We start from the raw sequence: 16,888 nt of genomic DNA, 5'->3' as shown, positions 1-16,888 counted from the left end.
AGGAATGCATAAAAAATACATATCTGAGATATTAGAATTCAAGTTACAAGGAGTGTTTTAGGAACACATTACCTTTATTAAAGTGGGAGATGATTGTAATAACAAATACAGGCATCCCTCGATTTGTTAAATTAATCCTGAAAATGGTGCACATGTTGAAATTTCATATGTAGAAATTTTGTTTCCCATTATTTTTAATGGGAAAAAAATAGTTATGCATTTCCAGCCCATTAAAAAACCCTAAAACATTTTCCCAAAATATCTCTAGAACACTGTAAAACACCCATCTAACTAGCAACCCATGATTTAAGCACGATATAAAACACATTTACAGACTTACAGCTCCGGGGTATTTCCCACTTTTTAATTTATCAGTTCTCTGCAATATGAGTAACAAACCAAGCAGGGCACTTTGTGTTTAGTGTGAACCACTTTCTAAAACTGCAGTTCTGCTAAAGTGCATACATACCCAATAAATCCATCAGCTAAACTTTTCCTGTTTATTGCTCTGCTGTCTCTGCATTCATTCAATGAAATCATTCAATAAAATACCACACATATGTCTGGCAACTGCTTGTACATTTCCCATAATGCCCCACTTCCATAATGTCCACAGTGTTGCTTTAAGAAGCAACTCTCTCACATTCCTAAAAGTCAGAGCAATAGATGGAGAAAATTTCAGAAAAATTTTGTTACTGTCTTCTGGTTCTGTAAATTGAAAATTGGGTATCAAACGCCGAGAGCTGTTATCCCAAAATTTCAGATAAAAGAGTTTGTAAATCGAGGGATACCTGTATATGAATATTTACACGGAAAGAAACTTTAATGACGTAAATTAAGTAACGTAAGTTGTGTGTTTAACTTAAAGCATAAAGGAAGACGGCTCAGATGCATAGGCTCATGTACAGTTTACTTATTTTCCACCTTTTGAAGAACAGCACTTACTGTTTGTGATTGCAGTCAATTGTTGCATCAGCTGAAGCTTTTGTATTTGATATGATTAGTATGCGCGTGTTGTTGTTCTGAAAAAATAAATAATAAATGCTCTCTGAAAAAGTTTGTATCAGCAAAAATGTGCTTATATGAAGTTTTTCTATCTGAGATTAGTTATCCCAAAATATTTCTTAATTATACAGTAGTTCTATCAGTTAGATCCCAATTACTTTTTTGCCAGTTACATGCTAGTGAAGGAGATCTGTGTAATTTTTGGAGGAGTTTGCACTATTTAATTACATAAATAAATTAGTGGTTTCTACTGCGATGCCCTTTACGATGAATTAAGTTAAATCTGTAATTGTCAATGGCTTTCATACTGACTGCCATATCATTGTACCCGTTTAAAGCCTGTAACCTAAAAGCTGTAGATATCACTTGAACTATCTTTTTCCAAAAGAATCCAAAGTATAGAAGTATTTCTCTCAGTGCCGGGCTGATGCAAAATGTGTTCATCTGGAACATTTCAGTAGTTTGACATTGTTAGTTTTCTGTGCTGCCTTCCATTGTTTGTATAAAAAAAAAGTAATTGAGTTAATTTAGTTCTTCCCTAATCTGACAGAGTATGACTGAGAAGCATGTCTGTGTGTGCATTGAGGATTAGAGGCTTAGCATCCGTATCTGCGGGTTGGAGAGCTGGGCTAAGCCCGCGTTCCCTGGTGAGTGTGAATAGCCAGCCAAATCGCCTTTGCTATAGTGCGTTCACAATACCCCTTGTATTGCAGTGATACTGGCATTGAGCAACAGAAGGAGCACAAGTACACATTCGTATGGCAGACAGTAATGAGAGCATAACACAGAATTAAAAATAACTTCTATTTAAAATGCTTTTGCACATTTTTTTTAGTTTCACCTATTTACGCTGTTGGAGTTGCAGGCCAAAGAGCATACCTTACATTATGTCAGAGGAAAACAGAGGATTCCTTGTTTTATAATTGTGCTGTTTGGTCACATTTTATTGATCAGTCAGCGGATATTAATAAGGTACCTGCATACCACACCTTTCTTCTCAGATATACTATATATAACTACTTGAACGATGAACCTCGGTTCAGCAAGTGGTAGGTAACAAGCTAGGTTTACTTGAGTCACATGTCTGCAGCCATGTCTCTCTATCTTAATGTAATGCATAAATTGTACTTTTGCTGAGATGTACATTGCTTTGGACAAAAGCATCTGCTAAATGAATAAATGTAAATTTAAATATATATTTTACTGGAAACTTACAACTTATATTATTCAACATTGTGTGACACTCTGCACTCTGGGTTTCTGATATCTAATGCAAGTCAACCTCATTACTTGTGGGACGGTGGCAACGTTCTATCATCACCACAACATACAATACATGTTGTAGCATAGCTGTTATTTCCATCTTATTTCGTCTTGCATCAGATTTTTTTGAAGCATTCAGCTTGTGCTTGTGACCTTAGTACAGGCAGTCCCCAAAATACGAACAAGTTCTGTGTCCTCAGTCTGTATTTGTCGGATTTTGACGCAGGTCGGAACAGACTTAGGTATGGTGAGTATCTAACATCAGTTTGTCACATTTGTCTTACTTTCTCTTAGTTCGTGTAGCTGTCTATGCATAAAAAACGTTAAAGAAACACTTCCGGATACACTAAAACATCTTTAATATAACAATAGAGTAATAATAATAATACAATGTAATAATTATAACAATAATAATAATAATAAATGTTACTACTGTCATGATGAACAGAGGACATGGAGGAGGCTGGACCCAAGGCAGGGTCGTTTATTCACAATCAAAGAACTAGACGTGTTCTCGTGGTGGGGAACAGGTGAATGGTAAGTCAGTCGGCAAACTGAAGAGAGGCAAGGATCCGAAATCATGGTCGAGGGACAAGGCGGGCGGTCATTAAAGAGACGTGGAATGGGATTGCAGAATAATGAGGGACAGGACTTGGAAGAGCAAAGCGAGGTATGTTTGAGAATGAAAAGGGGATGGTTGTGTCGAGTGAGATGTTGCAACTGGGAGCAGGTGACTTTTATAGCTGAGGGCTCTGACTGAAGCTGCTGGTTGAGGTGTGGGGCGTGGTCGTGACAACTACAGTATTTATAATAGAGAGTGAGAGAGTGTGTGTGCGCACACGTGCAAAACAAAGAAACTGTTTGCTTTTCCAATGTTCTTTGGTATTTTACCTTTTCCCGATCGCTTTATTATGTCCACTTTAGTTTCAGTCGTGATTGTTTTCCTTTTCTTGGATGTATCACCATTCATTTATGCTTTGGTGCCTTGGTTAGAAGGGTAAGAACAAAAAAAATTAAAGCCAAAAACACATGAGACACTGTTAACAGCAATGTGGTCCAACTGAAAAGAATGAAGTCTGTCCTAGCTCGGGCTCACACGCCCGGCCTACGAACCAAAGTACCGCTTGTTTGTCATTACGAATCATTGTATATAACTTGAATTTTTACTATAATAGGTTTATGAACTTTTCACTTGATTTGTTACTTAAGGGTGACAAATTAACTTTTGGTCAGTAATGGGGTGGTTCGTAAGTGTGGACTGCCTGTAATGCAATATTACTTGCAGTACAGAGGGTCCCCGAGTTACGATGGTGCGATAGCGATATGCATTCAGTAGAAACCGTAGTTTGAATTTTGATTCCCCCCCCCCCCAGGCAAGTGATATGCAATACGATACTCATGATGCTGGGTAGCGATCTGCATCTCCCAGTTGCTAGTGTTTTTCTGGATACCCCTCCATATCTACATTGTTTTGTGCATCCATCATGTCTACGAAATGCCCATCTCTTTTCTGCTACTGGTGAGGAGAAACTCATTGCACGTGAACTTGGATTTTCACCATCAATGATCTCAACCACCTTAAGAAGCAATGAGGTTAGGGGTATTAAATGCATTTTGCACTTGCGTTGGGTTTATTGGCACATAACCCCATTTATAAGTCAGGGACCATCTGTATTTATGCATCTACTCAAATGAGGCACAACTTGTACCCACACAGACTGAGACTGAACCTAACCTAGAGAGATTCTGTATACCCAGTGCTCTTCTTCCTAAACAAATTATTCCACTCTAAAAACAAAAGACAGGAAAACCAACATGAACAAAATATTTTCTTTATTCTGCAAGAGATATGAATATCATGGAGTGGAGCTGATGACATACACAAATTCATCCCATAACAAATATACTCAACAATCAATACACAAACTGTACTGTGATGAAAAAATGTAACAATGATATACGAGCCTGAAGCAGGTAGAATACTGAGAAAGAGGTGCTTTTTTTTTTTTTTTTTTTTAACTGATGTCTTAGAGGTAAATTAAAAGGTAACTACAGGAAGAACAGAAGTAGTAAAAATTTGCTGACAGGATGGAAGCACACTAGCATAGGCTGTTAAGCTGCAGGCAAGGGGCTAAGGTTAATGTTTCTTATTGCTTGTAAATCTTAATTAAAAACATTAAAGTACTCAGTTGTGCCTGTGCAAATGTTATGCTGTTATTAAAAGTGAAATAAAATCACATCTAATTAAGTCATGATCTATAAATTTACTGTTTGAATGTAATGAAATTTTACAGGTGAAACCAAATATATCATATGGTGCCATTTCAAAACATGGGTTTAAAAAAAATCCTCTTTCTCAGCATTTATAGATTTAACCATTTTAACAGCTATACAGGGCTCTTTTTTTTTTTTTTAGCAGAAGTGACTTTATTTTGTAAGCAATATTGAATTGAGCTGCTCTGAATATACCATAAAAGACAAAACATTTGTTTAACTTTAATACACAAAAACAGTCATTTCCAAAGATGCATGCTGGATTTCTGTATGCATGTAAAATGGGAGAAGTAAAACAAGCAAATATTGGTGATGCTGCTGTTAGGCTGTTCTGGGTAGTTTGCTGGCAGCACAGTCAAGGACACAAACACTTCAGTTAATCACAACGTAATCAAATGCCACCGCAAATATAACTCTGCAGGGCTGTGCAGGGAGAAGACCCCAAAAAAAAAAAAAAAAAAAAAACCTCCCATTCAGAAGCAAGACATACTTCTGATCCTCCACCTTTGTACTACAGCTTAATTTATGTGGGAACCTTTCAGCCAATTTCAATTCAAACAAATACATTTCCTGGCAACATTTTCCTTCCTTTATGGTGAAATCCATAGATTAATCCTGCTAAAATATAAATACTGGAATATGCTATCTGAAGTGAAATAACTAAATATCCAGTCAACTCCGACCGCTTTCTGGCCTGCAGAGAACGACAATTACATTCTTTGACAAACTGTTATACTTTGGGAGCAAGTATTGTACAATATTTCTAAATGGTAGACAAAGAGTGATAAACCCTCCTACACTGTAGTACACAAGTTTAATACTGGCTACATTTTGAAAATTGCATGGTGACAGATGCAGATATTTTTAGAAGGAAGTTAAGGGTATCAGAGAGAGAAGAAAGTGTTGCACAAAATCTAACTATTGTAACCAACTAGTTTTAATCCTGGCTTCAAATTCTCCAAGTCTCCATGTAAAGTACAGTATTATAATTTTATGGTCCAAGATGACAAAGTCCTTTTGGGCAGTTGGATCAAATTACCGGCGGGGGGGCATGGGGAGACTGATCTCAATGACAACTTAGTTCTTCTGCTTGGATCTTTTTAACTGCATGGGTATTGATTCAACATACCTTCCACATAACAAAAGTGAAGGAAGGAAATATGTATGAGAAAAGTAATGATATCTAAATGACTTTAGGGCTTGCACATTGGCTTTTGTGTAATTCATAGGAAAAACCCATTAAACACTAAACAAAACACAACCAATATACCCCACTACTAAAATCTACACACAGCACTTAAAATTGATAACTGATTCAACTTAAGTCTTTGGTCTCAAAGCAAAGGGAGAGATACAATGAAAATGACAAAACAGCAAAGGAAAAAAACAAAATCTTAAAAAAAAAAAAAACCTCTAATGGGTATCCTCTTAATCCTTCAGTAAGCTTAGGTATAGTAAAAATCTTGCATCTCACCCTGAAAAGTGTCTTACACTCCCTCTCTTGGCAATCAAGAAAAACAAGTTCCAAATCATACACATCTACTTCTGAATCTGAGAGAAGCATTGAGCTGATCCAGGCTTATTTAGCAGACACCAATAGGAATCTGTCTTCTGTAACATGTTTCTATCATATAAAAGACATTCAGTGAGTAATGCAATAGTTCAAGTAGTAAAGACAGGGCCTACTGGGGGTCCTGGATAATTATAATAAAAAAGCCACCCTCACATATAAGACAAATTAATGAAAACATTGAGGACAGTTTTGAGAAAAAAAAATCATAAAATGCATTAATAGGACTTAGGATGCAGTCTCTAATTGCTGGGGAAGACTAAATTGCCAGGATCTCTCAAAACTACAAGATAGAAAAGCATAGGGCAGATGCTGCAGACTATTGAAGTAATTTTGATCTGAAATAAGAGCTGTCTGCAGTACACTTTAAACTAATTGTTCAGTCTCAGGCACACCTATAACAAATAGGTGTTTTGGCTGCTGATTCATAAGCTGTGCTGCGTCAAAGACCATTAGTGACACACATATGGTAGTTGCATTCCACTGGTTTTGATGTAGGACAGTGGCCCTCCAGTACAAGGATATTTTCTCTAGTGAGGAAGGAGAACATGAATCCTCATCAGTGATGCAACCTGATGCAGATCTGAGCAACAGAATTTAGCCCTTGTACATTAGGCTGTGTTGGATTGTAAAGGCTATGAGAGCTATGGCTGTGTTAGATTCAAGCTGCAGATGACCTCTCAGTGATAGGGGCCTCTCAATTTTTACACTTTAGGCTTTAGAAACTGGCAAGAGGATCAACAGAAATGTGAACTTCTCTGTACTCCACAAGATAATTTTACATTCACGTCTAATACTATTAGGTGGCAGTTGTACGCATAAATGGGCTTCAGATCAATTTTAATGGTAAGGACATCAGCTGATACTAAACCAATGTCTGTAGCTCATTGAAAGAAAGAACGAACAAGTGGTTATTTAAATGCCACTTAAACCATCCAGATAATCAATCTGTGTGCCCTCCAACAGGCTGCAGTTACATGGTGGCCACAGTATTGAAATGTCACAGCCCTGCTCATGCACTACTGCCACTGGGATTTAAATAGTCATAGTGTTAAGAAGCAGACTAGGGTCACATGACTGGAATCAGAATCTCAACAGTGCAGTGCTGAGAGTGAGGACAGACAGCATCCTGTTGATCAGAAATAGAGGTTATATCGCTCAAAATCCTGTCAGTGCCAATAGCCTTGACGTTTCCAACTAATTCCTTTCTGTTAACTCTGTTTGGCTTAAAACCTAGACAGCCTAAGAGAAAGTCTAACAAAATGATTCACTGGCTATAAACTTTAAAAAGAACTTTATAGGAATTCACTAAACTGATTATCTTTCATCTGTGCATCCTTATAGGGTTAGTGCATCTCCAATTCTAGTTTTAACCCCATTAGTGATGCAAATTGGATTGCACATTCAAGTTATAAAGCATATTACAATAAAAAAGTACATGCCTGATCTATGAATAACTCAAATCTTACTACAGGGAAAACTATTAAAATCCCAAGTATATATTTTCAGAAATAGGCAGATATATGCATTTTCATACATTGAGTTCCTTGTGTTTTTTTTTTTCCCTCCCCCAAATAAGTGCTTAAAAATTCAAAGTACAAGGGACAATCTGACTAACATCTGTAGTGTATATAAGCACCAGATAAACTTGTGTGCAGTACCAAACTGCCTACTTTTCTATCTTGGGATAAGTTCAAACTTTCTGTATCAGTTTTGATCTCTGCAGGTATGCTGGACCAAGGCATATGTCATTCAAATAATAAAAAAAAAAAAAAAAAAAACAAACCACCACAATGAAAATGAGTTTTGTAAGTCCAGTTTGATCTGCCCCAGCAAAAAAAAAAAAAAAAAAAAAAAAAAAAGAATTTTACTATGTTCGTGTAACAGCTTTAAGCTAGATTTCTTATACTTCTTAGCAGCAATCACCTTTACTTACTAGGGGAAATTACTGATCATGTGTGCTACATTTTTATATCTTTCACATGGAGGGAAAAAATTAAAAGAAAAAAATCAATTTTCCCTGTGAGTAGTTGCTCTAAAGCAAGGAACAAAGAAAAATGCATTAAAAATGAAGAAAAAAAAAATTGAGAAAAGTCCCAGCTGGAGTTCAGGCAGCCATAAGTTGCCTGAAACTCGGGTCTTCTGTTTCACATTCAAACTTTAAATCTTCCTTGTGCAAATCAAGCAGTCTTGAAAGAATGCCCTAAAATTGTTCTAGTAAAAATATATATGTATATATAATTTTGCAGTGGCTGACACACATGGGGTGCAGCACATTTTTTTCCTCCGTTTTTCTTTTCGCTTTGAGTTTGCCTGCAGAACACCTTTTTCCCCACCTGCATGCTGACGACAGATGTGGTTCATCTACAGATGGAGGGCATCTGTGCGTAGACAGGGTAGGCCAGTCGCACATTGAGGGAGTCATTGTGCTGGACAAGGGATGTCTGGTGGTAATGCAGGACCAGGTCTTTCAGAGTGCTGTACAGGTTGTAGGGCTCTGCAAAGCCATACCCACGGGGGGTGCTGTAGATCACACAGTGTTTCACCTCCCCATCCGCACTGCAAAAACAAACAAGCCATGTCAGTGCTGACATCTGGGTACCTGTGCAAATGCACAAATGGTGAACAACTGTACAGGTAGCCAAGTTGCTCTGAGAGAATACTCACACCACAGAGCAGGCGTAGCAGCCCTTTTTGCTACTCTCCCGAATGAGAAAGGCCCCATCCGGCTTGCCCAGCAGCAGGTCCTCGGCCTGCATGCGATTAAGGTGACCCACGAACCAGCTCTTCTCGTTGTGGTGTGGTAGATTATCGTCCTCCTCTGTCGTGCAGTAGGTGCTGAGAACAGAACACACGTTACATTAAACCATATATGGACTTGAAATTGAAGGTTCAAGTAGTTCAACTCTCAGGAGGGGCCCAACTGTAGGGCCACTGACCAAAATGCTAAAGCTGCATTGCCCAGTGCAATCTCCAGTAGAGCAGGTTTGTTTATATAATAGGGGTGGGCAGGTTTCGTAGTCATTACAGCAGTAAGGTCTGGGTTTCAAATCTGTTCTCCAGCTGCAATGCCCTTGGGACAGGTACTTGCAGTACCAGACTGAATTTAGGAGTAATCTTGCCAGGAACAAGTCCCCCCCTCCCCATGAGGCATTTGGCAACAAGATTGAGCAGGACATGTCATCCCAGCTGTTCTGCAGCACTTTCCAAAGATATAAGATATTCATGGGTTGCTTAGCCCTCGCACTTTTGTAAAGTAAAAAGTACCCAGCTGTATAAATAGGTAAATAATTGTAAGTAGCCTAAAAAAAGATGCTGGATTAAGTGACCTTGGACAAATTCATCCGTTAAAGTTAATAAAGATGTGTGGAACAGGTAAGACAGCATCTCCCTACATAAAGAAGAAAGCTTAAGAATAACAAAAGTGACATTTTTTAATTAACATTAGTATGGTGCCCACTCAGTCTTCTTACCTAACTACAATCATCATAGAATTCACCTGCAGAGAAAACCACCAGTATCATGGAATTTCAGACACAGAGAGGTTAAGACTACTTACTCGTCATTTTCATTCTTTATTCCAAGCCAGTCATTAATTTGTTTTTGTCGAACACCTTTGTGATTGAGCCAGCTAGCAGGACAAATTGAAACAGGTGGTGAGAGAAAGCAGAACATATTTTCTGGAATGTGTAAAAACAATGGCATCATAGCAATACTAGATTTCAGTTTGTCAGCACGAAACCAATCCTGACAGCAGTTACAGTTTTCCTCCATTCAGCTTTTCTCATCTTGGCAAGAGAGGCTACAGTTTGTCAATGAATTTCAGTTAAATAGACTTAGTGGGAAATGGTCAATGATCAAAGCAGCCCAGGGTTTTGGTAAACTATACAAAAGACTTAATGTTCCTCAGTCTGTTTCTGCTGCAAGGCTCTAAAATTCATTCTGGAATGACTGGCCAGCAACATGAACTCACACAAGGTACTGGTCCCGGATCTTGCGAAGCTGGATGAGGTCAGGCTTCAGGCTGTTCATCTTCTTGTCTGTCTCGCGATTGTCCAGTGCCTGCTTCTTCAGGTCCTGCTCCAAGCGAGACTTGCTGTCATGGATCTCACCCAGGCGGGACTTGAGCTTCTCAAAATTCATCATGATCCTGGTGAGCAGATAAATGGGGGTAATGGTCACAACTCCAACACAACTGAACAGTACAAGGGTCCTAAGAGTATATACACATACTCTGCAGTTTACTTGTTACTCCAAAATGAACTGCTGACAACTTAAGGACACTGGCTTACTGGGTAGCAGAATCAATGCCCATTTCATAGTCAGGATTTGGACTTGCACCCCTTCTAGCCATAACAAACAGCCACACAAGAAGTCATCCAAGAAGAATGAACCATTGTAAAACTGGGAATTTCTGGCAGTAGGAGCACTGCGCTCACCGCTCAATCTCCTTGTCATTGCCCTCCCTGCGGAAGCGTTCAATGTACTCCTGGCTGTAGCGTTCCTGGTTGTGGCACTGCTCCTCAAAGATGTTGATGGTCTCACTGAAGGCCTCAATTGCTGTCCTCTTCATCTGAATTTCCTGCATTGCAGCCATAAGAAATTTCTTATTTCTCCAAGCCAGTAATCAAAGCAGATTTGTACTTAACACCAGTGGGATCCTATTAAGAGTCTGTGGGTGCCACTCACAGGATATCATGTGAAGTTTTCTTTACAGTCCACGTACTCCCATAAAGTACTAGTCAGAACTGAGTACAACTTATGGTACTTTTTCCCCTTGAAGCTTTCAGTTAAGTTTGAGCAGAAAACAAGCTCACATGTCTTCTGCAACAGTTCTCAAATGTTAGGCATTTGTGGGTTACTTAGCCAATTCAGTCCAATCCGTTGTGTTAAGTCTACTCAGACTCTTGACTGGCAATGTACCTAATGCACAACTGACAGTTTAAAGGATATCTCAAACACCGAATATCACCTTTCCCCTTTCTTCTAACCATGTTGTGAGATCGCTTTATAACAGCACCTGTGATGTCTTTGTGTACTCCTCATACAGCCGGTCATACTCCTTGCTTTTCTCCTGATACTGATTGTGATATTCTTGGAGTTTCTTCCCAACAGCATCTATGTTGTCTTCCTTCACCAGCTGATCCTGGGGTCAAAACATTTAACATTTAAGGGTATGGACTGGGCAAATAAATGCTTTTGGCATCCATGTTGGTATCCCCACAAACAAAAAAAAATAAATAAAATAAAAACACTAAAATATGCAGATGCACTTCTTGTGGACTTTTCTTAATGGAAATCTTTCAATGATGAGTGCATGGAAGCCTAGACAGATGTCAGGAGAAGGAAAAATGACTAAAGGCACGGAAGGCCCTCAGGCATTGCTGATCTAATTATTTATGATCTGCACAAGTGAATCAGCAACACAATATATCATTGCATGGAGATCTAGCTGACTGTGCTTTTTATGGGAAAAGCCACAAAATGTGAGCTGGGTGGCATACCTGCTGGTAGCGGGAGACTGGATACATGAGCTTCACATCCAGCTTGGTGTTATACTGAGCCAGTGACTCGTGTCGATAGTGGCTGATCAGCTCCACCACAGAGTTGAAGGTAAGTGGCTCTGAGAAGCCATATTTGCCCTCCCGGTGGTAGATCTTGATAAGTTTGTTATTACCGCCTTTCCTGGTGAAGTCAAAAATAAGATGAGAATGTCAAACATTACCTATGCTTAAGGAGATGATTACAAAACATATGAACAGGGCCACCGTATAAAGCTTGTCTCCTGGATTACCTTAGTGTCAGTGTGTAGTCCCCTTGCATCTTGGTGGATGCATCTCGAACAAGGAAGGTCCCATCTGGCATGTCACGAAGCTTGTCGTTGACCTCCTCCCTATGGGTATACAGTACAGGGCCATCAAACCGGAGTTACAGCCACTGCACAGGTGGTGCCTTTCACAGTAATGGGCGTTGCTGGCCAGCCAGAAACCACAGGTGCCATAGACCCTCTTCCCCACCCCTTTCAGGGGAAAAAAAGCTATTTATAGGGTGTTATGCATTATAAAACTGCTTGGATTATGCCAGCTGTGGGCAAAGCTGAGCTGCTGTTCTGTGACCATCCCATCTGCTGCAGCTGTAGAACATCTTGAGGCACTTGGCTTCATTAGCTTGGCTTCCACCCCATCCTTGGAGAATGCCTGCATGTGTGTCTGAAGACCTACTAAATCTCTACTCAACCTTGGCCCACCACTACTGTTCCCATCCTTACGCTGCCCATTGCCCAGCAGCATGGCTCATGATGCATGAACACAGAGACGTCCAGGACTACTACTAATCTGAAAAACGGAAATCTACAACTGCAATAGCACCTCTGACCAAACTACTTGTACCAACCTGATTTTGTTTAAAAAAGAAAAAAGTAAAACTTATGTCACTGAGGCTTACAGCATCTGCTGAACAATGGAATCAGTCTAATGTGAACACTTTTGGCTGTTCCATTTTAAGTATTATGCAGAAGAAATCTGTAAGCTTGAAAACTTTTGGTTAAACACCATACAACACAGAATCGCAGGCTTAATAAGCACTGTAGAGAATTTGAGGTCCTGTCCTGACGTGTTATGGGAGTGGGGTGGGGGTTTGCAAAGGAGGTGGCCACAATGGAGCAGTGCTGACGCTGGCTACTTGCGGGCGACTCAGAGCCCAGTGGCGCCTGGCATTCAAAGCCCAAAACTGGGCCCAATTCCTCTGGCTGGAGCAGTGGAAAACGCCACTGAAAGGAAGTCGGAGGAGGCGCTGACCCACTATGCTAGCCTGGCGACCTCAGTGAACAAACATTTTAACCACAATCCATTTCAAGAGATTCAGGAAAGGAGACGGTGGTGCTGACTTAAATGTCAAAGTCGGGGACTGATTTCATAGTCCCTTTGTTTACTGGTCAGAATGCGGTAAAAGTAACCCTCCTCTTCCTTCCAAATACTAGAAAATGTACATAATGCTGGAGGGCACAATCGTTTCCCCTCATTGGGTGGAAGTCCTGCCATTCATGTGTGGGAGTTCACATATCCAAGTGAGGATTTATTTGATGCATAATACTGAACATGCTTTATTCATCAAAGTAAAAGGATTAGGATAAAAACGGAAGAAGCCACATACTGGCTTACTTCTTATCCATTTCAGACAACAAACCACAACGAGACACTCTTCTGCCTACAGACAAGAATCGTGTCATTGTCTGGAAGGGAAAAATTTTCAGGAACACGGATAAAGCCCACATGTGCTCCCTAGGTCAGTAATGCCTATGTTCTGCAGTCACATGAAGTCAGGGTCCGCAACAAACAAGACCAAAGCCGGTCTGTAAGTGCTGCTTTAGTTCACTAATAACAGTTTTATGGCATTGTGTGAAAATAGTCTCAGCCAGTTAATATATTAGAGATTCAAGCTCTCCCCTCTTGCTCCCCTCCTTCTCCCCCATTAATCTGAACCAGGTGTTGGACATGCGTGTCCTGGAGGGAGGGGAAACTGGAACGAATGCTGAAGGGAGCTACTGATTGGACCAAGTTGTGCAATAGGTAGATCATAGTGTTGACACTGATCTTACTACATGCAGCAGAAAGAATGCACAAGGGCTTCAACTTTAAAGAAGAAAAAAAAAAAAATCATGCATTTCAAGAAAATGAATGCAGAGTGGATTTGTGATAATGGATACCTCACTCAACTAGGTTCAAGACATAACACCTGTTATCTCTCAACTAAGTCTTCATGATGGGACAAGCACAAGCCAGACTCACCTTGATATATCACCCCAGTACCACTCAGCTTCCTGGAGAGAGGTTGCAGATACTTCCTTGATATTGGTACTGCTGGCAGGAAGCATGGGCTTGGCTGGCTTTGGAGGAAGGGCTGCAAGATTAGAAGAAACATGCTTGAATTTTGATCATGACCAGCATGAAACTTTGGAGAATAACCAGGAAGTACAATATTTCTCCAGACTGTAGCAGAAGGAAGAGCTGTGCTTTCACTCTTCTTTAGCCATAACAAACAGTCAAAAACCACTTTCTTTACAAACAGTATAAACTGATGATGATCATCTAGCAAAGTAGACAAAGACCTGGACTACAGCTGGAGCCTGTATGCGTTTAGCATGTTAATGTTTTTGCAGATAGTTTCTTTATGTTTTAAGATTCCACTTTAGATAAATGTCATGTGTTTAGGGTCTCCAGCAGGAAATTCTAAATGAGCCATCAAGCACATGCATTCATCAAGTGAAATACAGATTATATTTTTTCTTGTGAAGCTTCTCTTGCGATATACTACACACCTGAAGTCCAAACTAAAGTACAGCTGAAACCAAAGTCCCATTTCCAAGCAAACATAAAATTGGTAACTGACATTTTCAGGAAGTAATGTGGGGTGTGAGGGAGGAGAGCGCTTGAACGAAGCTGCCAGTCTGGCCATATAATCGTCTCACAAATTCCACCCTTTCCTTTCACAGCTCCGAGGCCAGAAGGTAGGAAGTATAACCTCCTGGGGGCACAAAGGCCTATTCACTGAGAAGCTAAATGCAGTAAAGGCAGGGGGAGGGAGGCGGCAGGCAAACTGGCTGCCCTCATATGAGGCAACTCCAGTGTTAATACACTCAAGCCAAAGGCAACATTAAGCCGGTGCACATTACACGGCTCTAAGTAGGATGAAACAAAGGCACTGGGTATTGGACACGCTTGGCTTCCCAAGAGGCGTGGGGGCTGGGCATTTGGAGCTCAAGGGTGCAGACATTTGCCCAGGTGTAGCTGTGAAGTCCCCAGCCTTGTGTGTGGGGGAGGAGACCTTCTCACAACCCCACAGTAGTGCCTGTATGAAGCCTGCCTGCTTCCATGTCCAAACTAATCAGCCCCTGGACCAGACAGCATGCTGCAGTCAGGCCAAGACTACAACCCCCCTCCCCTTCCAACTTGAGGGGGGCTCCTTCCTCTTCATTTGCCAAAAACAGACAGATTATCTGCCCGGAAGAATCCCTCGGCTGGCTAAAACGAGCAAAGCCAACTCTTCCTAGCTAAAGAAACTTTGCACTACGAAAAGCCAGGACTTTTTACTTTCTTGCTCAGACTTTCCTTCCAAAGTTCACCAGAAGAGAGTGATTCAAGCTCCTTTGCCCAGGAAGCAGTGTGGGATTGCTTGTACTGCAAGCATTGGCATTGTACAGATCACATGTGAAGCACTCGAACAGCCAAGTGTTTGCTGCTAGATAACACTTCTACTTTTAGGCCAGCTTCAGATGTTAAGGGATGAGTGACACAGCAGTAATGGTTTTTTGGCAGCAGCTTCCCAAAGATGACCGCACCGTTGCAGCGTTCGCAGCCTCGTGGTCTGCGGGACAGTGGGGCTGTTGGCCACTGCAACAGGGTTTCCAGGCGCCCACGTCCGCTCTCCCCAAACCAAACCGAGGAGAGGCCGCTTACACAGGGAATTCCAGTGGCCGCTTCTGGGTCAATGGCTTCCTTAGCCGGACCAGCCACGGAAGTCCCCTAGCATGCTGGGGACGCACCAGGACACGTCTCAGCTGGCACCCGTCAGTTGGACCAGGTCTAACCAGTTCAGCAGGACCACAGGGTGAGCGTGCCAGATTTGCTAATTACACGCTGCCTAAGGTCCTGCCACAGGATCCGCAGAGCCTTCTCTTTCACACAGAATGTCAACGCAGAAGGTGATGGAAACTATTCTCACGCAATGTATACTTTTGAGTAACCTTTTTATACACCCAGTTGCCCAGCCAGGGTACTTTCCTCCTGTCAAAACATTTGGGCTGATGCAAATCACTTGGCCGAAAACCATTTGTGCAGCACAGCTACATCTGAAGGAGGCCTCTGACATGGCCGTTAATGATTAATGTTGTTCCACTCTTTCCTCACCGACACCATAATTGCAAGATTAATTATACATCCCCCCCATGGTCCGCAGACTCGCTAATGCAGCTGTAAACTTCCAGGCTTCTCTGAATTGGTGGACTGGGCGAAGGGTGCACACAGACCATTTGAGGTGTTGTTTCAACAGATTTCTCCTTGGCAATCCACAAAGCACCATTCACAAATTTAAGAGTGGGGGCGGTGGGCAGGGTATATGAAAATGGCCTGTGAAAAGATATTTTGGTGGGCTTTACATCACCTCCTTCTGCTGCTGTTTAAACAAACCATAATGCAGGTGCAGAAGCAGGAGCAAAAGGCTCAATTGGAGTGTCAGCTCTTCCTCTGCTTGATTACTTTACCCCATTTAAAAATCACCATCTGTGACCAGACGACTGAGGCAAGGGTGAGGGCATCTGCATGGCTCAGGTCAAAGAGATAAACTCCTACACCTCCTTTACAGATTTTCCCCGTCTCAAGATAAGCACAATGGCACCATGAATGACTGAACACCACACACGTTCTGCAAGACCATCTTTTTAGCAAGTCTGTGCCCATTTTTCAAAGCAACGTTAAGGAAAAATACTTTACGTGGCAAAAGTCTAGTTCAGTACTGCTCTTTGCTCGTCTCACTAGCAAGACTTCCACATTGTTCTGTGTAAGATTCTGTAAAACCACATCATGACTACACATATACTGCCCATATTGCATACTTTTCAAAATATCAGAAATATGAGGCTAACAGTTTTATAGATTAATGCTTATTTTTATTCCTATTAAAGCTGCCTAAATACATTACAACCAAATGATGGGCCAGAAATGCATATTCTTCATGATGTGATTTTAATGTTACATATCAGTGTTTGCCTATGCACACTGC

The 16,888-nt window shown here is 41.0% G+C and overlaps 1 protein-coding gene across 2 annotated transcripts in view; it reads right to left on the bottom strand.

Moving 5' to 3' along the window:
- Positions 1-3,709: 3,709 nt before the first annotated feature.
- The window catches only part of LOC108935188 (phosphatidylinositol 3-kinase regulatory subunit gamma-like), a 110,356-nt gene continuing 97,177 nt past the window's right edge, over positions 3,710-16,888 (bottom strand). For both annotated transcript variants that reach the window (XM_018753590.2, XM_018753591.2), the window contains 9 exons: positions 13,900-14,011; positions 11,907-12,005; positions 11,617-11,797; positions 11,133-11,258; positions 10,552-10,694; positions 10,086-10,262; positions 9,672-9,743; positions 8,780-8,950; positions 3,710-8,671 (listed from right to left, as the gene is read on the bottom strand). In XM_018753590.2, the coding sequence (XP_018609106.1) occupies positions 8,473-8,671; positions 8,780-8,950; positions 9,672-9,743; positions 10,086-10,262; positions 10,552-10,694; positions 11,133-11,258; positions 11,617-11,797; positions 11,907-12,005; positions 13,900-14,011 (1,280 nt within the window). In that variant the 3' untranslated portion in view covers positions 3,710-8,472. The remainder of the gene's footprint in view (positions 8,672-8,779; positions 8,951-9,671; positions 9,744-10,085; positions 10,263-10,551; positions 10,695-11,132; positions 11,259-11,616; positions 11,798-11,906; positions 12,006-13,899; positions 14,012-16,888) is intronic.

The sequence above is a fragment of the Scleropages formosus genome, chromosome 3 (genome assembly GCF_900964775.1).
Source record: "Scleropages formosus chromosome 3, fSclFor1.1, whole genome shotgun sequence".
In the NCBI taxonomy this organism is placed as follows: Eukaryota; Metazoa; Chordata; class Actinopteri; order Osteoglossiformes; family Osteoglossidae; genus Scleropages; species Scleropages formosus.
The sequence above is the reverse complement of the archived record's forward strand: the minus strand, read 5'-3'. Positions and strand labels throughout refer to the sequence as shown.